Here is a 27,987-nt window from a genome sequence, read left to right as displayed (position 1 = left end):
CCAAAGCCATTTACTGACAGCCTTCATGGCCTTTTCACATGAGTGGTGGAACTGTGTGATCACAGTGGACCTTCTAATGCATTACTCTACAAAGACTTTATAGAAAAAATGGAAAGAAGAAAAGCTTCCATTCACCGGATAAACAGAAAGAATTTGGATCTATGGCGGTTTTTACCAGGGCTGAGTCTGCCAACGGAGCCTGCATCTCCATCCTTTGATACACATGAGCAGGGCGCCCTGCATACTAAGGTCCACGGCCCACCCCACCCCTACAGTCTTTTGTTAATGAGCCATGAACAAACCATACACAGAAAGCAGCTTCTTTTTTCTTCAATTTAATTGAAGTTACTTAGAAAAATAATCAGGCTTGAATGGCTTTTCCTGGAGGAAGGTTCATGAACATTTTCACGCTTTTGTTGGCAATGTGGAATTCAGCTTTCTTTAACAGTACAGCAAGATACAGGGAGCGTTTTCTACAACAGGCCCTCTACTGCATACAAATATGTGAAAAAAGAAAATCACACTCCACAAAGATGTGACATTACACGTCCATATGCCATACTGAGCATGCTCATAAGAAAGTAGTATGGGCAGCTCCTTCTGGACCTAACAAAGTGTAGCAGACTGAAATTTGCCTGTTATCAGCCAAGGGTCAAGCAGATTCTAGAAGGCCTTGTTGCCCGTAGGGTTCTAACTGGTTGTGATGGAAAAAGGTTGGAGGAAATGCTGGTGGTGGGAACTCAGGGGAGTGATGTGGTCAGTCCTGCTGACATAGAGATGGGCAAGGAAGGGATTTGGTCACTGGGATTGCACAGAATGGCGCAGCTGAGATTGTGTGTGTGTGTGTGTATGTGTGTGTGTAGGGGAGGACTGGCTAGGAAAGCAAGCAGAGTGCCTCTGCTTCTTCTGCCAACTCTATCTCAGCACTGATCCAGACCTCACCAGCCAAGCGTTTGTGGGACCCGCACACTTTGCTCTGGAGCTTTCTAGTAGCCTGGATTAGACCCCTGTGCTTCATGCCTTTGCCACCAGGAGAACCAGTGCAACTGAAGTTTCCACTGCCTGCTGCTCTCCTGTGGCATCCACATCCTGATTAGGCAGGAGGGTGCAGCTCACCTGGTGCACAGGGAGGAGGAGGAACGTCCCCTCTGAGATACCACAGGTCAGCAGACCACCTCTTCCCAGACCAGCTGGGGAGGGCAGGGAGGCGGGGTCTGGGGGAGCTGTGGGAATCATCTAGAGCTTTCCAACCAAAGGGATAAAGTAAGCAGGAATGTCCTTGCAAATACTGCCCTGGCTGTACCCGGTCTTTAAAACACAGCAGCACCTTTGAGAAGTGGCTGGGAGATGGGACGCCTGCCTGTACTTTTCTCCAGCTAAGCATGCATAGAAAGCAGTTTCAAATATTCCTCTTTAAAAAACACAAACTTTCATTTTCCAGGCACACGTCACCAGTGGATTTCTTTAACCAGGGACACAGAATACTTTCTACATTCTGCAAAAACAGTTGAATCCATTTTTTTTAAAAAAGTTTCAATGCCATTAGAAAAGAAAATGTGAACACAAAGCAAAACACGGGGAGAAAGAGTCCCTCATTCCAGAAACCTATTGATGTCATGTCCCCTGAAGGACAATCTTTCTCACTTAAGAGAGAAGCCAGATGAAAGGCCATCTTCACATGACAGTGAGCAGGCTTGCACAACTGATCAAAGACGGGCACAGAAATGCAAAGCAACGTGAATTTCCATTGAAAACCCCCCCAAAAGCACACAGTGAATGATTCCAAACTATGAAACTGAAGAAGCACTCATCAAGAGATCATCTGTTCCCACTGAGCGTCCTTTTGAGCTTGAGGAGTAGGGAGCCACCCTGGGCCCTATACCCTACTCGCCCTCTCCTCTCTTCCTTCTGTCCACACCACCCAAGACTTCCTCCACTCCCTCTGGGAGGGATGGAATCGTAGTCCATGGCAGTATCCAGGATTAGAACCATTGCACTTAAGTAAAAGCTTAATTCATTAAATAAAGTACCTCTGTTGCTGTAAACCAGATGGAGACTGTGGTGCTATTTTGTATTTTTTTTTTTATGGAAGGGTGTTGGGGTGGCAGTTTTTATCCTTGAAGACCTCAGATATGCTAAATCAACCTAAGCAAAGTATACTCGGTGGAACCCTAGCTCTGCGGGGTGATCTGCAAAACAGAGTATCCTGGTCATTAAGTTCAGGAAATGCTACAGACTCAAGGATTATTTTTGGGGATTCACCATGCACAGCACACATTGAAGGCTGAAAAGTCCTGCAGAAAGGAAACTGACTTAACTTTGTTTCTTAAGGATAGTTGACCACAAAACCCTTAGTTTGCATCACACCAACCTGATGCCTCCTGGAACCTGTGTTCTGTAGAGTATGTATTAGAAAATGTTGGACAACCTGTTTCATTATCAGAAGTCCCATTTCTGAGGACAGTGTTCTCTGCCTGGAAATAAGGTCCAGATTCTCAATTCCAGGGACAGCCAAGGTCTGTCACTCTACCCAGTAAAACACATTGCATAAATCTCCATCCATCAAGGGTATAGTTGCTGTGCCCTTCACAAAGGGGAGAGAGCTCAGAAGAAGGTACACAACGTTTTATAAATAGCTTCAGCTACCTTCTCCAGCCCACATCTCACTCACGTTAAATAAAATAATTTCTCCGGTGAGATGTTGCAGCTGCTGCCCACTGAGCTTGCTGTGAGCTTTACAATACAATCTTAATAGTTTCTGTGAATAAATTATTCAATTTTTGTTTGTTTAGAATATCCTCACCCCTTCACTATATACTGCATCAAAAACAAAACAAAAGGCAAAACTTACCCACACCCCATCCCACCCTCCCCTATTATTAAAACTATTATTATTATTATATACAGTATCTTCTACCAATTCATTCACTAGCTGTAAGAGGGATGTGGCTCAAACTTCAACCAAGAAGCATCAGCAATGGCTGGAAATGAGAAGCATGTTTAGATGTTAATTAGCAAGGAACAGGAAATGAAAAGTTTCCAGGCTTCCAGAGGAAATGGGGCATTGATTAAGAGCATGGAAGGCTGTCCTTGCTGCTCATGCATGGCAGTTACCAAGGTGCTGATGGTCTTTCAGCCTCTGGAGGACATGAGAGGGTGTGCATGTGTGTATGTGTACAAATAGTCCACCTCTGACCTTCATGAGGAGTAAAAACCATTGCAAATCCCCAAGTGTGTGAGCCTCACCTCGGCATTTCACACTCGTATGTGGCAAGCAGTAGAAGACAACACTTCTACATGGGGATGTGGTGCTAGGCTGAATGGAGATGACAGTAGGAGGCACTTGAGGAGTGTTCCCCTTTCCTTGCCCAAGGCAGACATTGCTAATCAACCACAGCACTCTTCCACACTGTGCCTGGAGAATCCATTCTGGGGCTTAAAGGCAGACATTACCCATCAATTGGAGCAGGCACATGATAGGAAACAGTTTTTTAGCATCTTTTCTGTTGGTCAGTGAGCTTGGGATCACTCACGAATATAAAGTGGCCTGCTCCGAATGTGAGGTTTTCAAATATGGGCCATAGAAAAATGTAAATTTGTAGGGGTCATGGACCTTCTGCTGTTGCTCATGAATAGTCCAAACCTCATGTCAAGTCCATGAATAATACCAGGGGTTTGCTAATTGTCGAGCTGGATGCTCTATGTCACGTAAAGCTTTTTGAGGGCCAAGACTATTGGGTTCGTTCAACGCTCTATCTTCAGGGCCTAGTATATAGAAGATGCTCAATAAATATTTGTCGAATATAAAGCAATAGCCACTTCACCTTCACTGCAACTGGCACCGCCAGTTTAAAATTCCTGTTAAAAAAGCCTATTCTATCAGATTGCTAATTCTGGTGAAAAATTGTTACAACCAACTTTCTCCTTGGGTTAAAAAAAATCACATTTCTTTAGTGCAAGGGACTTTCAGGTCGATTGGAATTGGTTTGGAATGAGTCCCTTGCAAAGATGCCGCTAAGTGCAATAGCAACCTACTTATTTCTAGCAGAAATTCAAGAATGGTGGCATCCATACACATGACAATGGCTGTTATCACATGACTCCATGAGAGGTTAGTAAGGAGAACATTCATGCCCCCAGATGAGCTGTAGCAAGCAAAGCAGGAAACATAGATTTCTTCTGGAAAGATGTTAGAATTTTGCTGCCACAAAAAGAAATAATGAGACCATGTTTAAATAACTATAAATAATATTAATTAGAATTTATGGAATGCACAATTCATGGAATTCACCAGAACACAAGAAATCTTTGAGACAGTGTTGCAGTATTCACTTCTACAGACAAGGACGACCCATCCTATTTCCCCTGCAAAGACAGCTGTCCTTCCCTACGAAGGATTTTAAATAATTCTCACTATGCTGCTCGCAGCATCATCCCCAAAGAAATATTAATTTACAAAATAACCCAATATCCATATAATTCTTTTGACAAATAAAAATCTTAAATTAAAAAGCATGATTCTCTCCCTCTCCCCACCCCCTTTATTCCAATTTCAGGTAGCTTGGCACTGAGTAATTGAACATTAAAAAATCGAGTTTGTAGACTTCGTACAGCTGCGTTTGGTGCTCTGAGCTGATGTTCTGGAAGAATTCTGTGGTCATTTCATCAGTAGTTCTCGTAGACTTTGCATAGGTGGGGAACTTCAGGTAGCTGCCCACTCCTGCCAGCTGCAGGACGTAATTAGAATCCTCTTCCAGTGTCTCGTACTTGCCCACGAGGTCATAGTGGATGTGGCAGGGATGGCAGAGTGAGTAGACGGTTTGCCAGTGTTCGTTGAACGGCTCCTCCCGCTGGGTGTGTGGGTCGATGAGATAGGCCACAAACTCCTCGAATTTGACATCGTCCCCTTTGCGCAGGGCCTCCTGGGTGGCGTTCTTCCGCTGGCGTTTGATGATCTTGGTGCCGTACCGCTTGTGGAAGGAGATGTTGTACTTCTGGGTGAACTTGTTGCGGTAGGCGGACACCAGCCTCTCGAAGGGCTCCCGGACAAACAGGAACTTCATGTAGCTTTTCAAGCGGTGGTTGATTTCTGGGATGCTGTACTGGTTCAGGGTCTTCAGGTTGGCGGAGACGTGTGCCTCACTGGCCGGGATCTCCATGGGGTCGCTGTACTTCCCCCGCCCGGTCAGGACCATCATGAGCCGCTTCCAGTTGGTGCAGGCCACCTTGGGCACGTAGCAGTAGATAAGCTCGTGGTCCTCATCCACCACCAAGTGCTTCAGGTCGTTGGGGGTCAGCACCCTCCGCTTACGGCTTGTGGCGCTGTTGGCTCGGCACGTGTCTGTCACCTGGTCCCGCCGCATCTGGTGCAGGACAGCAGTGTTTGAGAGCTCCAGCTGCAGAGGAGACACAAGATGAATAAGAACTCAGTACTTGCCTGAAACATTTCTACTTGGCTACAAGTAGATCATAAATCCACCCGTTCAAACACATATCTAAGCTGGGTGCAGTGGCTCATGCCTTTAATCCCAGCACTCTGGGAAGCTGAGGCAGGAGGATCGCTTGAGGCCACAAGTTCAAGACCAGCCTTGGCAACATAGTGAGACTCCACCTCTAAAAAAATTGAAAAATTAGGAAGGCATGGTGGCGTACACTTGACATCCCAGCTACTTGGGAGGCTGAAGCAGGAGAATCACTTAAGCCCCAGAGTTCAAGGTTACCTTGAGGTATGACTGTGCAACTGTGCTCTAGCTTGGGTGCCAAAGCAAGACCCTGTCTGTAAACACACACACACACACACGGATCCAGACCTCATGATGTATAAAGTGCTCTGCTCAGCACTGCTAAGAGACATAACCTAAATCACTCAGAGTCTAGGAGGTGCCAGGGCAGAGAGCTGTCAGCCTCAATAGAGGGCAAAGGGAAATGCTTAGGAAGATTTGTGTGTTCCTCTGAATTCTAAGAGCAAAAGTTTCTCCCCAAAGGCCATTCACTCCCAGTCCAAACTAGTGCTCATAGTCCACCTAGAACAGGAAACAGGAGGGCACTCTGCCCTGCTCTGCCACCGCCTGCGTCTCCAGCATCCAGAGACTCAGAGACCTTCATGGAGTGGTGGCACCCTATTGTTGGCTTCCTGCCTTACCTCCACCACCACTCATGAAAGTTCAGTGTGGTCTTTCTTTTGTATAAATGGAATAATATTAATTGTGATTAAAGTTACAGAGAAACTGGGGGCACAGGGCTATGGAATAGTTGCTCTGGAGCTACAGATGAGGTGGTGTCTTGGTTGCCTCCTTGCCCCAGGAACCAAGCCCCCATTCATACACTGGTCTTTTGGGGTTCTCCATAGCCCAGTGCCAACCTACTTTTCCAGTCTGATTCCTACTCCTCACCCCTTCATAACCAGAGGGGGGTCCCAAAAAACCAATGATTTACTCTTTCCTTTTTGCTGCAAGCATTCCTTAGGCTGGGCCCATCTGGGATTCTCCCCTCTCAATCTCTGCTGGTACAAACTTGACAATTCTTTTCTTTTCTTTTTTTTTCCAGAGTCTTACTCTGTTGCCCAGGCTGGAATGCAGTGGCGCGATCTCAGCTCACTGCAACCTCTGCCTCCAGATTTCAAATGATTCTCCTGCCTCAGCCTCCCGAGTAGCTGGGATTACAGGCATGCACCACCACGCCCTGCTAATTTTTCTATTTTTAGTAGAGATGGGGTTTCATTATGTTGGCCAGGCTGGTCTCGAACTCCTGACCTCAGGTGATCGGCCAGCCTCAGTCTCCCAAAGTGCTGGGACTGCAGGGGTGAGCCACTGTGCCTGGCCCCAAACTTGACAATTCTTCATGGCCCCACACGCTCCCCTGCCACACAAGTGGAATAATCATTCCCTCCATTGAACACCCACAACACTGAGTGTGCTTCATAGCACAACCCTCCTGTCTACTTCATTCTTGGTTTTCTCAACTCCTGTGGCCACTTGCTTCACAGGGACTCAGAGCCCCAGAGTCACTGCCTCCTCCAGGCCAGACTGTGGGTGGCTTTGAGTCCTGAGAATGCAGCCGTATCCGTGAAATCCTCCAATTACCTGGACAGCCAAGTCAGTAGAGCCTAGGACTTGAGTGCAACCCAAGTATCTGCCCCTGCTCCTCCAACTTTAAACCTCAATCTGCACAATTTTTACTAAAAGGTGCACAGGGCCATTGGGATGGGCCTAAAGTAGGGCCACTGATGAGTTTGCTGGGGAACTGAGGGGCATCATGGTAGCCACCAGGGAGAAGCCATTGCATCCTGCATTAAGCTCCATGTCCATTTCCTCTCATGGTCCCCAGGACAAAGGATGGTGATGGTCACCATGACAACAGCAGACAGTATGACTAAGGAGCTACTCTGTAGGAGGCACCTTCACAGGTGATTTAAATACATTATGTTTAATCTTCCCAGCAACATGCTGAACTATAACATGCCATCGCCACTAAAAATTTTTATACTCAAGGGAGGAAGCAAACCAAGACAGAGTACTAACACTTTGCAAGGTCTATGTGTGAAGAGTATGGTGATTGTCTCACTGCTTTAGCCTCACAAATAACTGGTGGAAATCTGGAAAGAGTTGCTAGTATCCCCCGATGTGCATTCCCCTTTGTAATCTGACATTGACACTCCTCCCATCAAGAAGTAGAGACTCTACTTCTCCAGTTCTTTGAATGGGGGCTGGCTGTGACTTGCTCTGATGAGTAGAATGAGGTAGAAGCAATGATGAACACGTTCTGAAGCCTATTAGGAAGCCCTGCAGTTCCTAGCCTTCACGCTGTTGGAACGCTGCTCTGAGACAGTCATGCTATGGAAAGACCTGTCTAGCCTCCTGGAGGATGAAGACTGGGGCACTGCAGACCAGCACCAACTGCCAGCCATCCACTGACCACAGTGATGTGAATGATCCCAGGTGAGACCAGCAGACCTGCCCGATTACCTACCCACAGAGCTGTGGCAGATGACATACCAGTGCTGTGTTAAGTCACTAAATTTTGGGGTGATTTGTTGCCCAGCAATAAATAACTGAAACAGGAGAGCTGAAAAACAGGAGAGCTGAGGGTCCCAGCCAGGATATGATGCTGAGACCCTCAGCCAGATTCCAGAGAAGCAAAGGCACCATATAAATTTTCGTTTTCCACTTGGTAAAACCAGGTTGGCCTGGAGTTTCCCAAATTGGAAATAACTGGCAAATTACTGACCTCTGGTTATTCACAGACCAAATGTCACCACTCAACCAATTTATCCCCATTATAAAGAGCAGAGCAATAATCTATATGTACAAAGAGGCCTGGGCTACTGAACCACGGATCAAGTTTGCATGTTATTATGACCCAAATATGGGGCCTGGACCTTTCTTGGCCTTTGTTTCCTTGCCTGTGCAAAGGAGATCCTCACTCCCATGCCTTGTTAGGCTGGTGTGAGGACTATAAGGTGCGTACTCCGTGGCCTGAACACAGTAGATACACAATCAGTATTATTTCTTCCTTTCCTCCCTCTCTAGGCTGCCCCTGCCTTGCCTGTATAAAGAGGCAGTTAGATTAGCTGACTGCCGGGGTCTTGGCCACCTTTAATGTTGGGTAGAGCCCAGTTTCTTCCAGGGTAGCCAACTGGTGGCCATGCATTCTTCTCTGGGCCCCATAAAGAATCTTCCAGAATGTTCTTCCTTAGTGCCTGGGTATTGTTTTGTCTTGCTGAGATTTTGCCACAAAGGCTCAATGCCCAGTGGTCATGGGTTCCCCATCAATCCGAATCTCCAGTGATGCTATTTTTTAGTTCTCCAAGTATAAGTGACACTAGGCATATGCCAAGGAATACCAAAAGCAAGCTGCAGAATTTCCTAATTTTCCCTCCTGCACAATATGTATCAGGATGATGATGACACCTAACACTGACTAGGTGAGTGCTCATTGTGAGCCAGGTAATGCTCTTCATGCTTCACGCTGACTAACTTCTTTAATGCAATCAGTAATAACGGAGATTATTAGGATCTCCATTTTACAGCTGAGGATCCGTCAGATGCACCAGCACATGAATGATAATATGCAAAACGATTTGTGGAGCACTCCTTGTTCATTACCTTGAGGAGATTCTCCCAACATTTGTAAAGCTGTGGTGGTCTCGGCATTGCCTTCTGTCAACGAGGAAACAGGCTGAGACAGGCAAAATGACTGCCCAAGGTAAGTCCTTCTAAGAGAAGCAGAACTGTGACTCGAGCCAGAGTGTGTGACTCAGATCTATGCTTGTCACACCATTCTGGCATGAAGTGTCTGCCTTATCAAATAGAGGTACCACAGAGCAGGAACTTTGTCTTTCCATAGTGGTATCCCCGGTGCTTGCAAAAGTGCCAGCCCCATAGGAGTTGCTCCATAAGTGTTTGTTGAGTGAATGAATGAATGGCTTAATAATCTCTGTAGGGATACTTGATCTGTAAGCAGGAAGACCCGTCTGTAGTTAAAGAAATTTCTGGGCCAGGTGCGGTGGCTCAGGCCTGTAATCCCAGCACTTTGGGAGGCCGCAGCAGGCAGATCACTTGAGGTCAGGAGTTTGAGACCACTCTGGCCAACATGGCGAAACCCCATCTCTACTAAAAATACAAAAATTAGCTGGGCGTGGTGGCGGGTGCCTGTGATGCCAGCTACTCGGGAGGCTGAGGCAAGAGAATTGCTTGAACTCAGGAGGCGGAGGTTGCAGTGAGCCGTGATCGCAGCACTGGACTCCAGCCTGGGCGACAGAGTGAGACTCTGTCTCAAAAATAAATAAATAAATAAATTAATTAATTAATTTCCCAATTGTTTGTTGATATCATAAAGTTCTTTCATAGAGCTATACTGTGACAAATAATGTCCCTCCCTAATTCATGTCCACCCAGAACCTCAGAATGTGATTTGATATGGAAATAGGGTTTTTGCAGATGTAATTAGTTAAGCGAGATTATACTGGATTAGGGTGGGCCCTGACCCAATGGGTGGTGTCCTTATAAGAAGAGAAAGCAGAGACACAGAGACACGCATGGAGAATGCCACGCGAGGACAGAGTCGGAGACTGCAATGATGTGTCTCAATGCCAAGGACTGCTGGCCACCACCAGAAGCTGGAAAGAGGCAAGGAAGGATCCATTCCTCTGGAGCCTTCAGAGACAGCATGCCCTGCCAACAGCTTGATTTCAGACTTCTGGCTTCCAGGACTGTGAGAGAATACATTTCTTTAGTTTTAAGCCACTCAGTTTGTGGTAATTTGTTATGATGGCCTCAGGAACCTAATAGAGGAGGTCAATCATTCAAGTGATAACTTTGAGCAAGTTGGTATTAAATTATAAGTTTAGAGAGAAGATAACATCATATAAGAGACTATTTTATATAGAAGAATAAGGACAGTGTATTAGGGCACTTGTAAAGTACAGTGAGGATAAGATTTGAAATAAGAAGATCTGGGCTTGATCTTGGGCAAGAGCCTTAACCTTCTGAATCTCAGTTCCTTTATTTGCAAAATGGGGATAGTACCACCTACCCCGCAGGGGTGGTGACTACAGCAAATAAGGTACATTTCAGCATTCAGTAAATAAGATCAACTCTAGTACAGGATTTGGACAAGGTATGGCACAAAATAGGTAGTTAATACGTAGGCATTCTTTTACCAAAGAAGAAAAAAGAAATCTGAAAAAGAACGCCTGGATAGGAATCTCAAAGACAAATTTCACCAGCTCTGTAATTTTGTTGCAGGTCAGCCCTAGGTCACTGGATTCAATTAATATTGATTTTGAATAGGAAAACTCTGACCTTTGCAATTCATGACTTCTTAGCTGATGTATTCATCACCCTAAGAGAAGCATTCATGGGCCTCTTGGGCTATTGAACAACACCATTAAACAAAACAAAACCTGTGTTTAAAGGAAATGAAAGGACTAGGAAGGAAACGGGGCCCATCAATTCTGCCATTTGAATCGCTAAGGACAATTTTGAAGGCAATAACTTACTAAGATGAGCAGAGAAATAAGGGGATCTCCCCCTCATCACCCTCCCAACCCCTTTTGAGTTGGAGACAATGTTCTGGCCACCTGAATCCCCAGGGAGGTAGCATGCCAGTTAATACTGCATTCAGGACCACAAAGGCAGGAAAAATGGAAATGACACCAGCATATCATTTTACATTCAGTTGCACAGGTGGAAAATAACTCAGTGGGGCTTTAAAACCTGGTATTTGAGGTTTCTTTCCCCTCCATTTCCCACTTCTCCACAGCAGTTTAAGGGGCAAATGGTGCACCTGCCACAATGAGGCACACACAGTTTCCCCTCAGGAAGACTCTGGGGTAGGGGTCAAGAGAATGCTTCTCAAATCCAAGACAGAAATTCACCTGGGCCTCTACTATTAATGTTTTTTAAAATATATTTTAATTGGTTTTTATAATTTTTTAATTTTAAAATAATTTCAGGTGACAGATAAAAATATTTTCAGACTAGTGTTGATTTAAATTATTAAAAATAAAATGGTACTAAAATGTGCACAAGCCAGGCACGGTGGCTCACACCTGTAATCCCAACATTTAGGGAGGCCGAGGCGAGTAGATCACCTGAGGTCAGGAGTTCGAGACCAGCCTGGCCAACACAGTGAAACCCTGTCTCTACTAAAAATACAAAAATTAGCCGGGCATGGTGGCGGACACCTGTACTCCCAGCTACTGGGGAGGCTGAGGCAGGGGAAAATCACTTGAACCCAGGAGGCAGAGGTTGCAGTGAGCCGAGATTGCACCATTGCACTCCAGCCTGGGTGACAGAGTGAGACTCAGTCTCAAAAAAAAAAAAAAAAAAAAAGTGCAGAAATATAAAACCAGGTGCACAACTGCAAGTTCAAAATAAACATAAACATTCAAATGCACAACATTAACATGAGGGGTGATGTTTTACTGGAACTAAAGCCCTGCCTGAAACCACGCAGATGCTCACTCACTGCTGTGGGTCAGGGTGTTTGGAGTAGAGCTTCCCTCTTCTGTGCTGCATGAGGACTCGGTTTCCTTACCACTTCCTCATTCCTAGTTACTGTGAAACTCAGCACGCTGGAATCTCATTTGACCTTTACTTGGTAAAAGCTCATCACGTATATATTTTCCTTTTCTGCTCATTTCCAATTAGCCCAAGACAATAAAAATGGAGCTACACGGAACCACCAAGAACATCAATGAACACAGGCACCATGACTTCATATGGCAGAACTAGGTTATCCGGGGCAGACCTGATGATCCAGAAATGGATAATCATTTTTCAAAAGATTATCACCAAAATAAATATGCTCAATCAATAAAGTTCTTCTATGGAACTCTAGACCCCTGGGGGTTCTATCTGTGGACTTCTTGAACCTTGGTTTATGAAACCTGGATTAAGGACAGCCCTGGACAGGCCAGAGGGAAGAGAGGAATTCTTTGCCATCATGTCAAAATGGGGCAGGAGAGATTTCTGATGACAGCCTGGCTCCACCAGGGCTCAGAAGAGCTTTTGTAACTGTCATAACCCTTCAGCAACTAACACGTTCCCTGAGCACAGTTCCGGAACTACCGATGGGACCAACAGCTATGGGGACATCAGGAAGACAAGAGAGTGAAGAAGATGCACTCATTAATGAAGAAAAACCTGTTCCCTCATCAGTAAAAGAGAATGCCCAATTTTTCCAACCAAGTTTGATCAATTTTACAAAGAAAGGACTTGTTGATCTGACAATTATCTGAGCTGTGAGATCAATGTCTTTCTTCTTACATTCCCTTTCTTTCCCCTCTTCCTGTTTGCTTTCTCAAAAGGTTTTGAAGAGACCATAACAAAGGACATATGTGCAGTATGAGATAAAAATAGAAAAAAAATATTCTATGAGGGCTGGGATTTACAGTCTCAATTGGTTGTGGGCTTCCTAGCAGCAAGGACAAAAGGGGAAATATGATTACATCTTCTTGCTCTAGTTATCAGAAAAGAGAAACATTCCAGTTGTTTGGAGAGGAATATGCACAAGATTTCAAAGGACTCAGAAAATTCAGTGCAGGAGGGAGATTCTTGGATTCAGTTTGCCTGTGTTGGGGTATTTAGAGGGTTGCTTTCTTCAGCTGACTGAATAATGCCACGATTCACTTCCACCTAAGGTCAACAGAAAGCTTCAGCATGTATGGAACACTTTGACATACACCATCCCAACACTTTGACATACACCATCCCATTTAAGGAACCCGCTGGGACTCTTCCAGAAGCTGCAGAGCCTACTAAAAGAAAGTTTATATTTAGCCGACCAGTCCCTACTCCAACCATGCGTCATTCTCTCCTGGGCTGGCTACCACTGAGTACTAATCATACTTCATGCCAGTGGTTCTCAAACTTGAGCCCACATGAGCATTATTACCTGGAGGGCTTGTTACAACACAGCTTGCTGGGTTCTCCTCCCAGAATTTCTGACTCAGTAGGTCGGACAGGCCTGAGAACCTGCATTTCTAGCAAGCCCCCAAAGTGTTTGGGCCGCCATAATAAATACCACAGACCAGGTGGTTTAAACAACAGAGATTTATTTTTTCACAGTTCTGGAGGCTGGAATTTAAAGACTAAGGTGCTGGATGGGGCTGGTGTTCCCTGAGGCTTCTCTCTTTGGCCTGTAGATGTGCCTTGCTTGCTGCCTTCTCACACAGCCATCTCTCCCCCAGGCCTATGCCACTCCACTCCCCAGGTGTCTCTTCCTCTTAATCTCCCCCCTCCCCCCACAGCCCCCACCGGGCATGTGCTCCAGGTGTCTCTTCCTCTTATAAGGACACCAGTCAGACTGGATCAGGGCCCCACTCGAAAGTCCTCATTTTTCCTCAATCCCCCATTTAACAGCCCTTTCTCCAAATACAGTCACCTTTGGAAGTCCTGGGTGTTGAGAATTCAACATACGAATTTGGGAGGGACACAATTCAACCCACATAACACCAGGAGATGCTGATGCTGCTGGACTGGGAACCAAACTTTGAGAACCACAGCTTTATACTATTTGGAAATGACTGTAATCTAATGTCTTTCACCAATTCACAGCTATACTTGATTACAAAACACAAAACCCAGGTTCGCCATCTGCTGCCAAGAGACTCCTAGATCCACCCCCAGCCCCAGCCTCCAACTCCCTTCATCTCGCTTTGATCTCTCAAAAGTATAAATTAGGTCAGAGGAGGGCTGATTCTAGGAAACCGTGAACATGGCTCCGGGCTCTGGGCTGTGTCCTGCATTCTCGTTTAGATGTCTATTTTTAATTTGGACATTTATAAAAGGCAACCATAATTAGTTTAAGTACCAAATTTAGGGACTGTTTGAAAAAGTCTTTAAAATTTTACTACGTTTCATCTTAAAAGGAAGAGCTAGTTTCCCTTAAATTAAAACATTACTGCAGCGTTTGCAATTTCCCTCAGACACAAGAACCCAAACAGGAGGAAGAGAGGTCGCCCCCTTTGACTGTCTCGGGGTGGGCAGAGTCGGGGGACATACAGGGAAATAGACCCAGAGAAACAGGTACATTTGGAAGCATTAAGTGACTGAGGCTTTTCTGAATCTGCCTTTAACAACTGTTAGCTTGGGTCTAGCCTCAGTTTCTCCACTTAAAAATCTGAATGCAAAACCCCTCTCAGCATCTTATTTGCGCTGCCATCATCTTTCTGTTTCAGAATTGGGGGAGGGGGAGGAGCACCTGATGAGCTGATTTGCTCTGATTATATGACGTTTCTTTCTGGTAGAGAATTACTAAACTCTCAGGAAAAGGGCTAGTCATGAGGGATCACTGAAGACACCACATCCACAGCAAAAAAAGGGTCACATATTTATACTAGCTACCATATATTGAGCACTTACTATGTACCAGCTACTGCTGATCTTCACACTCTATGAGGTAGGTATCATTAGTATTTTCAACTTGTGGATAAGGAAACAGGCACAGGGAGAATAATTAACTTGCTCAAGCTCAGGGAGCTAGGAACCGGGTCTGGGGTTCGAGTCCAGGCAGACTGTGGTCTGAGATCCTGCATGGTGCAGCCTCCTGGGGTCTGAAGACCCACCCGGGAGTTATCGGCTCCCAGGCAGCCACTGGAGGCGTGGGTCTCAACCCTAGCAGCTCACTGGGATCATAGGAGAGCTTTAAACACTGAGGCCTGAGTCCCATCCCAGAGATCTGTTATATTTAATTTCTCCTGGAAATCTGAGGCTGCCCGGGTGGGACCCCACTATTTCAGGGGCTCCAATGCCAGGAGCTATAAGCTAAAGCAAAGACATGGACTGGAGTGGTGACCGGCATATGATCTTGGGCCAGTTTCATCTTCCCAGTCCTCAGGTTTAAGATAGGGGACTTTTCATTCAGTAGAGCCAGGGGTCAAAGGTCTAGAAGGTCACAGGTCTCAGACATCTTTGGGTGCATTTTAGGGGAAGCACTAGGAATTACATAATGCTCAAAAACTCTTAGGTTTAGAAAAGAAAGGAGAAAAATATTGGGCCTTTAGAGAAACGATCTGGTCTGGACCTGGTACAAAACGTAAAGGGTTTAGGAAAGAAGTGATTTCATGTTAACTGACATTAACGCTGTCAGGGAAATGGGTTTCTCTGGATTGTAACTTGTCACTAGGGAAACACCTGTTTGACTGCAAGGAACAACAACGGAATCTCTGCAGAAGTTTTGCCTTCCTTTCCAAGGCAAAAGGAAGAAGGAAAATGCACCGTGGCTGGAAAGCATTTTGAGCCCTGAAGGTGAGATAGGAGGCTCTGGGTGACGGTGATGGAGGACCCGGTGTTGGCCTCTGGATCAGCCCCCAGCCAGCCTCAGCTGACACTGGCACGGGTGAGTGATAGTTCTGAGCTCCATTTGAACCTTGGGATCTTTATAGGCAGAAAAAAATGAGCAGAAACGAAAGCCCAGGATTTGCTGAGCAATGAGAAAGGGTTGTTTCACCCTAGTAGTTGAAGTACTTCTTTTGTAGTCAGGGTTTATATTGGGTGACCTGGGTTAGAGTCACAAACTCAAAGGCTCTCCAGAGCTATCAGGAAATAGAAATGAATGGCCTCGGCACCTTGAATGGGAACGAACCCAATCAGAGTCCTCGGGCCACTGAAGGTGGCTGATGCCACATAGATCTCACTGATATCGTCATTAGGGAATGAGGAGCTGGTCTTTCAAGATGTTTCAATTTCTCAAGAGAAGTCAGAATTCAAACCCAGAGCCAACATCATACTAAATGGGCAAAAGCTGGAAGCATTCCCCTTGAAAACCAGCACAAGACAAGGATGCCTTCCCTCACCACTCCTATTAAACATAGTATTGGAAGTTCTGGCCAGGGTGATCAGGCAAGAGAATGAAATAAACGACATTCGAGTGGGAATAAAGGAAGTCAAACTACTTCTGTTTGCAGATGAGATGATCTTATATCTAGAAAACCCTATTGTCTGAGCCCAAAAGCTTCTTGAGCTGATAAACAACTTCAGCAAAGTCTCAGGATACAAAATCAGTGTACGAAAATCACTAGCACTCTCATACACCAACAATAGTCAAGTCAAGAGCCAAGTCAGGAACAAACTCCCATTCACAATGGCCACAAAAAGAATAAAATACCTAGGGATACAGCTAACTAGGGAGGTGAAAGATCTCTACAAGGAGAACTATAAGCCACTGCTCAAAAAAATCAGAGACAACACAAACAAATGGAAAAACATTCCATGCTCATGGATAGGAAGAATCAATATCATTAAAATGGCCCTACTGCCCAAAGCAATTTATAGATTCAATGCTATTCCTATTAAACTACCACTGACATTTTTCACAGTACTAGACAAAACTATTCTATAATTCATATGGAACCAAAAAAGAGCCCGAATGGCCAAGAGAATCCTAAGCAAAAAGAACAAAGCTGGAGGCATCAGCTACCCTACTTAAAGCTATTCTACAGGGCTATAGTAACCAAAACGGCATGGTACTGGAACAAAAACAGACACATAGACCAATGGAACAGAATAGAGAACCCAGAAATAGGAGCATACACCTACAACTATCTGATCTTCAGCAAACCTGACAAAAACAAACAATGAGGAAAGGATTCCCTATTCAATAAATGGTGCTAGGGGCTGGGCGTGCTGGCTTACGCCTGTAATCCCAGCACTTTGGGAGGCTGAGGCAGGCGGATCACTTGAGGTCAGGAGTTCGAGAACAGCCTGGCCAACATGGTGAAACCCCATCTCTACTAAAAATACAAAAATTACCCAGGCATGGTGGTGGGCACCTGTAATCCTAGCTACTTGGGAGGCTGAGGCAGGAGAATTGCTTGGACCCGGGAGGCGGAGGTTGCAGTGAGCCAAGATCGTGCCATTGCACTCCAGCCTGGGCAAGAGAGCAAGACTCTGTCTCGAAAAATAAATAAATAAATAAATGATGCTGGGATAACTGGCTGTCCCTATGCAGAAGATTAAAACTGAATCCCTTCCTTATACCATAGACATAAATTAACTCAAGATGGATTAAAGACTTATATGTGAAACCCAAAACTATAAAAACCCTAGAAGACAACCTAGGCGATCCCATTCAGGACATACACATGGGAAAAGATTTCATGATGAAGATACCAAAAGAATTGCAACAAAAGCAAAAACTGACAAGTGGGATCTAATTTAACTAGAGAGCTTCTGCACAGCAAAAGAAACTATCAACAGAGTAAACAGACAACCTACAGAATGGGAGAAAATTTTTACAAACTACGCATCTGACAAAGGTCTAATATCCAGCATCTATAAGGAACTTAAATTTACAAGAAAAAAACAAACCCATAAAAAAGTGGGCAGAGGAAGTGAACAGTTTTCAAAACAAGACATACATGAGGCCAAAAATCACACACAAAAAAGTTCCGCATCACTGATCATTAGAGAAATGCAGATCAAACCCACAATGAGATACCATCTCACACCAGTCAGAATGGCTATTACTAAAAAGTCAAAAATAACAGATGCTGGCAAGGTTGTGGAGAAAAAGGAACACTTATACACTGTTGGTGGTAGTGTAAATTAGTTCAACCATTGTGGAAGACAGTGTGGCGATTCCTCAAAGACCTAAAGACAGAAATACCATTTGACCTAGCAATCCCATTACCGGGTATATACCCAAAGGAATATAAATCATTCTATAATAAAGACACATGCACACATATGTTCAGTGCAGCACTATTTACAATAGCAAAGACATGGAATCAACCTAAATGCCCAATAATAGTCTGGATGAGGAAAATGTGGTACACATATACAATGGAATACTATGCAGCCATAAAAAAGAAAGAGATCATGTCCTCTGCTGGGACATGGATGGAGCTGGAGGCCATAATCCTTAGCAAATGAATGCAGAACAGAAAACCAAATGCCACATGTTCTCACTTATAAGTGGGAGCTAAATGATGAGAACACATGGACACAGAGGGGAACACTCAGTGGGGCCTTTTGGAGGGTGGAGGGTGGGAGGAGGGAGAGGATCACGAAAAATAACTAATGGGTACTGGGTTTAATACTTGGGTGATGAAAGAATCTGTACAACAGACCCCCATGACCCCAGTTCACCTATGTAACAAACCTGCATATGTGCCCCGGAACTTAAAAGTTAGAAAAATGTAAATTCAAAAAAGAGAAGTCAGAATATTAGGTTTCATGTGACATCTCTGTGTTCTTAAATGTTAGCTACAATCATTTTGCTGGTGTGAGCCGAACCATCCCTGTAGGGTTGGTGCCTCCCCCAGGTGTTTGAGGATAGTAAGGGGGTACCTTCCTCTGGCTACTCTCAGTCCCCACCGCCTCCAGCCCAGCTGCCCCTGCTCAGTTAGTGGAACCTGTGGGTAACTGCAAAAGAAAGACAAGGTGGAACCAGCCAGACTGTGGGAGTCCCTGGGTGCAGTTAGGAAGGCTCACACTCAGTGGTGGATATTAAGAGATACCTCTGGAACTTCAGCTCTCCCATCCCCTTCCCTGCTTCCCTTTTCTTTGTAGTACTTATCTCCTTAGTTTATCACAATTCACTTATTTTGCTGGTCTCTCCCTTCTTGAATGTTAACTCTGAGATGGCAGGTAGTTTTCACTAATTTTTGTTCACTGTTGTATTCCCAGTGCTTCACAGACAGTGGACACTGAAAGCTTTGTTGAATGCATGAATGACTTTGGGACAGTAGGGATTGTTCGGGTCACAAGACGGCCAATGAGGCTGCATGGGCTTCCTGTGCCTAAACCCGCAGCCCCCGCCTCATCTTCTGGTGGAGATTTCTGGCTTAGAGCCTGTGGCTGCCACACAGGAGCTTAGCATCAGCCCTAGGGCTGGAGGCCAAGAGAGAAGAGCGGGGACTCTCGGCCCTGGGTAGAAATGCAACAGCTTTTGATGAGGGAAGGACGCTGGTACTTTCCACCCATCTGGTGAGGCCAAGAAACAAGAGGAGGGGAATCAAATCATGCTGGAGGGGGAGGGCTCCAAGAGCTGCCCAGGAAGGACTTGGTCTGAGGCTGCGTGGTACCCCCGGGGCTCCCTTTCAGCCAGGCCAGGTGCAGCTGGAAGGGCCTTATTGACATCTCAGATCAGCTGTTTGGGCTTCCGGAGGCCTGGGCAGGGTGCCGGAGGGGTGCAGGAATAGGAATGGGGCTGCTGCCAAGCTGGACTGCTTTCCAATGAATGGTGGCCCGGAACAGGAACAATAGTGAGGAAGGGATGCAGCTCCCACACTGCTTGGGAAATCAGAAGTAAGGGCAGGCAGGCTGAGCACCTGCTGCCTAGTGCTTTGGGGTCCTCGGAAGTTGCTGCTGGCAGGAGTAGGGGAGGAGCATGGGTTCACTGAGCAGTCCCCGGTGGCTTACCCCTCCCCTAGCCAAGGAGGCCATCAACCTCCCCCACCAAGATGGGCCTCCCAGAGGGTGATGCTCTTGGGAGGCAGGGGCTTGCCACCCTTCAGGATCTCCTCCTGGCCTCTCCCTTCTTTGAACTAGTTGGCTTCATTTGTTCTCTTCCCAGACTTACCAGAATATTCTACTTCTATTTTGGCCTAATCACTTGAGCCCTTCAGGCCTTAGTTTCCCCATCTGCAAAATGGGGACAATAATAAAGTCTACTTCTCAGGGTTGTTTTGAGGATTAGATGAGAGCCCACAAGGAAAGCACATAGCACAGTACCTGGCACATAGTAGGCACTCAGGAAGTAGCTACTGTAAACCTTACAGAGGGTAGTTTCTCAAGTGCCAGGCAGGATAGCAGCAATATTGCTTTGCCTTTCACCTGACAGCATTTCTCAATGTTCAGTGTATGGAAGAATCACAGTGGGAATCTGATGCAATGCGGGTTCCCAGACACCACCCTGAGTAATTCTGGATCAGTGGGTCTGGCTGTCCTGGGAACCTGCTCTTGATCGCTGCCCCGTGGTGATGCTATCAGGCCAATTCTGAGGCTGGTGGTCTTTGTTTCACTTTGAGAACTGCTGATTGAGCGTCGCTTTTACATGAGCGGGTTCTGCAGTGAACGCCAAACACGTTTGTCATCTGTGCAAAATGCCTGGCTCATGGCGACTTAATATCTCACTGACATAGAAGACCGGTAGAGGCAATTGGCGGCAACTTAGATTGGCAGCTGTTAAGCAAACTGGAGGTCTGAAGAGCAATTTTCTGGCACTATCAAAATTAGCTATTAATATGTATTAACAGACTGTAAAGGATTCATGGAACTTCACAGTAACTCAACTATGAATTGAGAGGCACCCAAAGAGGTCCATTTATTTCTTAATCAAGCAGCATGTTTCAACAATACCTGATTTCTCCATTGTTCCAAAGGTACGCATAAGCCATGCTCTGGGCCTTTTGTTTCTGCATGTTGCAAGCTTCCAGTGAGAGGAAGGCTGGTCTTCCCCCAAGAGAAAGGTGGAGCTAGTTCTGCAGACGGGGCTCCAAAGCCCTCCTCCTACCCCTGCCTGGAAGACACCCTCGTTCTCTCCCCAGTAACCACCACCACCAAGCCTGGGGCCCCAACAGAGCCATTTCCACCACTTTTACCTGCACCCCTTTGCCTCAAGCTGCTCCATCCTGATCATAGTTAATGTCACTATGAACAATGTGAGCTCAACTCATGCCCTCCCTCCAGGGCAGCTGGGATAAGGCCCAGGTATCTCAATGTCCCAAGCACTTGGTGCCCAATACTTGCAGAATTCAGAAAAGGGTGATTGGCTTTGTGGCAACACATGAACATCTTTGCAGAGTACTAAGAAGATTTTGTTTATCACTTCACTGCCTTTTTCCTCTTTCAAGAAGGACGGCCCATTCGCAATCACAGTGAAAGTGAAACAGGAAGACCATCGTGGAGTGCTAGAGGGACAAGCACGTCTAAATCCATCCGTCAGCTGTTTACTGAGGAAGTCAGACATCTCTGTGGCTTCTTAGGCCATGGCCGAGGACATGAAGATACAGATATCCAGGAACAGAGTCACACACGATGGCACGGACACAGACCCGGGGCCCAGAAGTGAATAAGACACCCTCGATTGCATGACATCAGAGGTATTAATATTCTTCTGCCTGTAGAGCTTTCAAATAATTTTACATCTCAGAGTCCTTAGAACCCAGAACTTCAGAGTTACAAAATACCTTTGTGATTATCTGATACCACCCTCTGATTTTCAGATGGCAAAACTGAGGCCCAGAGATGAGAGCTCACCCACCCACTCCCAGAAAGCAGCAGAGCAAAGACTGGAACCCAAATATGCCTTTCTGTTGTGCTGCTGGACTGCAGAGCAAAAAGAGGGATTTTCTCCTTCTATCCACCCAGCAGCCCTTGTTGGAGGTGCAGGGATGGATTCCAGGGCAGAGCGAGGGGGTGGGGAGTGTCATCTGTGTGGTGCCATAACATTCCTATGAAATAGAAAAACCATCTTTGCTACCTTCCATCAACCTCAGAGGAGTATTTTGACAACACATGTAGATTTATGATCAATGGAAATTATAAAACTAAAAAGAAGTGAGTGACCCATTTTATTATCCAGAATAGGGAACGTGGGATAGGTCCCCCTGGGCTGGCCTGATTTCAGAGCTCATTAAAGAAAAGTGAGGCAAGAACTGGGAAAAGTCTTTGCATTTTTTTTTTTAAAGGCCGGTGACCCTACTGAAACTAAGTGGTAGAAACTAAATTGATTTCAGGATACAATTTTTACAGAAAATCAGTGTCTCCCTGATCTCATTCAGTAAATACTGAACAAAAATGGAGAGTATTTGCTTTGAAGGAACAAAGGTTTACTCTCCCTAGGGTGTCTGGAACTCTGCGGACATGAGCAAGCTCGTCAGCACAGGCTGGAGATCAGACTCTGGAGTCAGGCAGACCAATCCGGATGTAAAATTTGGCAATGGCCCTGACCAGCCCCATGATCTGGTGTCAGTAAGATTCACTCTCCCGGCCTCAGTCTCCTCATCAGTAAAGTGGGAGCTGACGAGAGCACAAACCTCACTGGCTCTTATGAGGTTTAAAGGGAATAAAGTCTGCAAAGAACTTACTGCGTCACTTGACCCGCAGCTGCTCTTAATGGACAAGCAATTGATATTCACAGTTAAAAGTTTTTTCTCATGAAAAAAATAGAGTTCTTTACTATGTGGCTGTTTCCATCAAGGGGCAGCAGAGCAGAGTGGTTCAGAACACAGGCTCTGCAGCCAGACAGCCTGGGCTTAAAATCTGGCTCTAGCACTTACTGGCTGTGGACCTTGGGCAAGTTACTTAATCTGAGACTCAGCATTCTCATCTGTAAAATGGGGATGACGGTGCCACGGACCTCCTGTGGTTATAGATGATGGTGAGAATAGCTGACTGTATGCCTGGTGCACAGATGAATACACTGGCCGAGAGAAGTCACTCTACCTTCTAGAAATTCAGGCCAACGTGGTAATGAAAAGATGAGGACAACCTTCCCAACTAAAATTTTGCCCTAAGCTGCTGACAAGGAGGGAGAGTGGCTGATGTCACTTTTGCTTTCACTTTCCCTGCCTCCCTTGGTTGGAGCCCAAAAAGTGATGAGTTCAGGGTGTTCCAGGTGGAGAAGGAGAGAACGCTCAGGCCTGCTCTTGCCCGTACCCGCTGCCTGGGCTCCTCTGGCACGCACAGGCGTTGGTTCCCAACCTCCCGCTGACAGCGTCTGCCACCTGCAGGTCCCGCTTTGCCCTGGATGAGCTTTGGACTGGTCAGCTCGCCCCTCACCCCTGCCCAGCAGGCTGTCTACCTCCCAGCCCGGTCCTCCATCTTCAGGAGGGACCCTGCAACCTGGTGGCAGCTCCATCCTTGGCCTGAATCAGTCCAATGACTGCCTCAGCCTGAGGCGCTGGGGGAGCCCAGTTTGAAGCAAGATATGATTTCAGGGAGAAAGCACACATTCTAATAGGGACAAGGAACAGAAAAGATGGCAATGCAGTGTGGCAGCTGGAGTGTAATTTAGTGGCCAAGAGAAGACGCTGGTGTCAGATTCCCAGATCTGGCACCAACTAGCTATGAGGTCCGGGCTTTCTCCTAAAGCCTCTATTTCCGCACTGTAAAATGAGCCAAACAGTACCCCCTGCTTCAAAGGTGGCTGTAAAGCTCAGATGAGAGGAGGCAGTTGCATGTGCCCCTGCAGGTGAGCGCTCAGGAAACGCCTCATTGCATCATGGGGCGGGTGTGAGGATGAAGTCAGGAAGGCCAGACCAGGCCCTTGCCTGGGTGTGTGTTTAGTTCATGTTCACTGCTTTTATTAAGCACAGGTGCCATGGACGCATGGCACAGGAGTGCCGTTCCAGCTTGGGAGAGCAGGGAATGATTTTCCCAAGAAAGAAGTATTCATACAAAGCCCACAGAGGAGGAGTGAGCTGGTGCCAAAGGCCATCTAAGAGAGGATTGGGTGGGGGAACAGGGAGTGCAGCCTTGAGGCAACAGAGAGCAGGGCACCTCTGCGAACCTCGAAGCTGGTCGGGAAGGGGAAGGGCTCCATGGCTGTCCCTGCACAGGCTTTATGCCCAAAATGACAGGGCAGGCCGGTCTGCTGAAGAAGGATGAGCCCGCGGGGTCTGGGAAGGCTGCAGCACCCCCTGACCAGGGCCTTCCAGAAAGGAAGTGTAGCAGACATAATTACACTGGTCCAGCAGGGTGGGGCGTTGGGATCCTTTTTTATACACTAAGTGGCATTCTCTGAGCCAAAGCAAAGAACAGAAAGGTTCAAAAAAGCAAGTAGGGTTGGGGCCTGGGGGGTGAGTTTTCATGAATGAATCTGCTTCCTGTGGCAACTGATGCCTCCAAGGGAGGCCCCTTGGCTCCAGGGAACAAAGGCATCCAGTGACAGCTGGGGACAGGCCACCCAGCCTTCCCAGGGGACAGCCTTGCCCTCCCTTTCCGCCTGGCTCATCTTTCACCTCCCCATGCCCAGCACATTCTCAGGCCAGGCCCTCCCTGCAAAACTGCCTGGTGGGGGATTCTCCCTCCTCTATTTCTGAAATGTTCTTTTCTTTTGAAAAACATCAAAACCACAGGCGCTCAAGAGGAGACAGAAATGCCTCTACTCTGTGTCTTCCTCCACTGCCCCGAGGAAGGCACTGGGCAAAAGGGTCAATGCGAGATCTGGAATGAGGCAGAAAGATCTAGAAGGCTCTAGATCAACTGATCATTCACTAACTAATCTATGACCCCAAGGTGGCCAGACAAGGGAAAACTATAAACTTACCTGCAGGGCTCTGTGATGGGTCAGGCATCCCACGAAGCACTTGACAGTCACCACCTCAGTTAATCCTCACAGTAATCCCCAAAGTGATATCCCCAACTTACAAATGAGTCAACTGAGGCTCAGAGGGCTTGAATTCATGTCCCAAGGCTCAGGCCTCGCAAGTGGTGAGGCCCAGGTTCCACCCTGGCTGTCCTGTTCTGAAGCACATGTCTTTGGCCCCCAAGTCAGCCTCCCCCATGATGACCTCCCGTGTGACCTCAGTCATTCCCACGGGGGATGGCAAGGAGCCCGCAGGCTGATCCACAGCCCAGATCTACGTGGCTTCTGGGTACAGGGAAGCCCGTTGGGCAGTGATTATTGAACTCAGTTCTTAGTCGGGAAGTTCTGATTAACTTCCTTTCCTTAAAGTTGTTACGGAATTTTAAAATTCCCATAGCTAATTGCTGAGGCAGAATATCCCATAAAGATCATCTATAAATGGTGTTAAAGGAAAGTCACATTTTATTCTCAAAGATACTCCTGGTTTCAGTTGTGTAAGTCACAGGGTGAGCTTTGGCCTTCTTGAGCCCTGAAGCCATACTTGGTTTCTATCAAGACTCACAATGAAGATGCTTTACGCAGCAGAAGGACGCATTTCTCCTATACTTTCAAAAATCAGATTTTCAGGGCAGTTTACACATGACTTCTAGTACACCTACAGAGCTGTGTGGGGGACTGAAAGGGACTCGAAGGAGTCTCTTTCATGGACACCTGGATGGAGTTCAGAACTGAACCAGCTTCTCAAAGGGCTACTCTAAGACCCCCAACCTGGCCAACTCCGGGCAAATCAGAGTTCACAGGCCAGACTCACAGAGGGCCAGGTGGGCTTCCTGAGTTGTACGTGCACTGGGTCCCAGCCCAACAGCCCACCACTGCATCTCTGAGGCTTTGCTATGCTCAGTCAGCCTGGGGTGCTCTTCAAACTGGGCCAGAATCCAGGAGGGCAGGGCATTTTCTCTGAATGTTATAGGAACTTCTAACCAGAAACATCTGGAAATACATGGGACTCTGCCGGATGCCTCTGGGTAAATCTCCAGCTCAGCCAGGCCGGGCATTCTCTGTATGAGCTTGTGAGTCACTGGTCTTTTTCTTATCATCACCCCCTACAAAATGGCCCTCCCCCACCTTCCTTCTCTCTTCTCTTCTCTCTCTCTTCTTCCTTTCCTTTCCTTCCACTGAACATGCCACACGCAGGGCAGTGAACGTCCTGTTCCTTCTCCATGGAATGTTCTTTCCCCAGATTCTGTAGGCACAGGGATGGTATCTTGCAGGGGGAACTTTGGGGAAGGGAGGATTTATACCAGAGGCGAGAAGCATGCTCTCACCTTCCCGTTGGACATTGCCCATGGAATGTCCCACAGGAACCTCAAACTCGGAATGTCTGAGAGTGGTCACTGCCCTCTTCCTGTGTCCCATCTCAGGGAATGGCACTGCTGTCTGCCCAGGTTCCCTGCCAGGTACCTAGGCACCCACTCCCCACAGCCTGGCCACAACCCCCCATCCTGGCAATCCTGGTACAAACCACATCCCCTTGAGCCTGGACTGCTGCTGACAATCCCCTAGTTTCTGGGCTCCGAGCCTGGGTCCCCTCCGGACCAAAACAGAGGCTCTGATCACAGCTCTAACTCTGCTGCTCTTGTGCTTTAAACCCATGACGACTCCCCACTGCCTTCCATGGAAAGTGCAGATGCCTGAGCCTGGCACCCAGCATCTGCATCCTGGCCCCTGCCAGCCCCTCAGACTCTTGTCTCTCAGCAGCTCTGTCCCATGCAGGGCACTGGACCCCTGTGATTTCTCTAGAAGTACTGCGTTTTCTTGCACCTAAGGGACCTGCCCAGGAGCGAGTCCCCTGCCCCCAAGTCTCTCTGGATTTGCTTACTCTCCTCTTCCCACTAACTGTGGGGCTTTCAGACCTCACCATATTCCTCACTTCCTCTAAGATGATGTCTCGGATGACCCAGCCCCGCCACCAGGCTTGGATCAGTCAGGTATCCCCTTTTCCTCGTGCTCCGCCAGTGATCTAGGCTCATCTCTCTTATAGAATGTGGTATTATTATTTTTACCATTATTGCTGTTATCATTCACAGCACAGCCACCAGCACCACCAGAAGAGCTAATATATTTTGAGTGTCAGGGGCCAAGCATCGTCCTAAGCTCTTGTGTAATCACATTTAGTCCTTCTATCACTCCTACAAGGTAGAGACGTATTATATTCCCAGTTTATAGATGAGGCAACTGAAACCCAGAGAGGTGGTCATTTAAGTCACAAAGCTAGCCGGTGGTGCAGCCAGGATTTGAACCCAGGTGACTGGATTCTGGAGCTTACTCTCTTCTCACAACATACTGTAACTGTTTGTTTACCCACTGGACCCCTACCTCTGCTCCCTGAAGTTCAGGACTGTTGCCTTGCTCATCCTAGAATCCCCCGTGTTGAGCACCACCCTTGCCCCCAGAGCAGGAGCTCAAAAAATATTTGCAGAACAGAAGCAAACCTGGCAATTTTGCAGTTTGCCCTGATGAGAGCATGTGGTGCCCGGCAGGGTTCACGTAAACAACACGATGATGATACAGAATCACTGTGTTATTTATCAGATGAAGGCAGGCCTCACCCTTGTCTAAGCATTCCAAGCCCTTCTCCTCTGGATCTCCGTATTATCTGTCTTTTGTCTGTGTTCTCTTGCTTTTACTTTGCCATAAAGCTCCCAGGAGGCACAGCGCCAATTCTCACAAATCCTCCTCACCCTGGGGCACGTAACTGAGTGCCTACCAGGGAAGGCTGTTGGTGGCTGCCTGGGTATCCCATGGGGTGAAGGGTGGAATGAACTACAGGGCGATAACCCCAGGTTCTCATTTCTCCCCATGGCAAAGTAAGAAACACGGGACTGGAGTATCGCAGGCCACCCCGTTTTCCACCTGTGACTGTATTCAGAACTAGGGGAGGGAGGAACAGCAGGCACTTGGGTCCAGATCTTAAGGTCCAGTCCTGCCCTTGTTAGCAGCACAGCCTTGGGCAAGCTGACCTCTCTGAGCCCCAGTTTCTGCAACTATAAAACGGGCCCGGGGTGAGATTTAAATGAATGACATTCATCTTGTGCCTACACAGGGCCCGGAACTGCTGGTCCTTCAGGAGGGATCGTGCCCCTGTGATATTGAGGCCAATCATCTTTCTGATGAATTTTGGGGCTGAATTTTCCTCAAGCAGCTCTGTATCTCCAACTATTTCAAGAT

At 46.9% G+C, this 27,987-nt stretch overlaps 1 protein-coding gene across 2 annotated transcripts in view; it reads right to left on the bottom strand.

Annotated features, from left to right (window-relative positions):
* Positions 1–319: 319 nt before the first annotated feature.
* The window catches only part of CHST11 (carbohydrate sulfotransferase 11), a 306,478-nt gene continuing 278,810 nt past the window's right edge, over positions 320–27,987 (bottom strand). For both annotated transcript variants that reach the window (XM_009248175.4, XM_002823676.5), the window contains exon 3: positions 320–5,396. In XM_009248175.4, the coding sequence (XP_009246450.1) occupies positions 4,542–5,396 (855 nt within the window). In that variant the 3' untranslated portion in view covers positions 320–4,541. The remainder of the gene's footprint in view (positions 5,397–27,987) is intronic.

This window comes from Pongo abelii, chromosome 10 (assembly GCF_028885655.2).
Source record: "Pongo abelii isolate AG06213 chromosome 10, NHGRI_mPonAbe1-v2.0_pri, whole genome shotgun sequence".
NCBI lineage: Eukaryota > Metazoa > Chordata > Mammalia > Primates > Hominidae > Pongo > Pongo abelii.
This window is presented reverse-complemented; position numbering and strand designations above follow the sequence as displayed.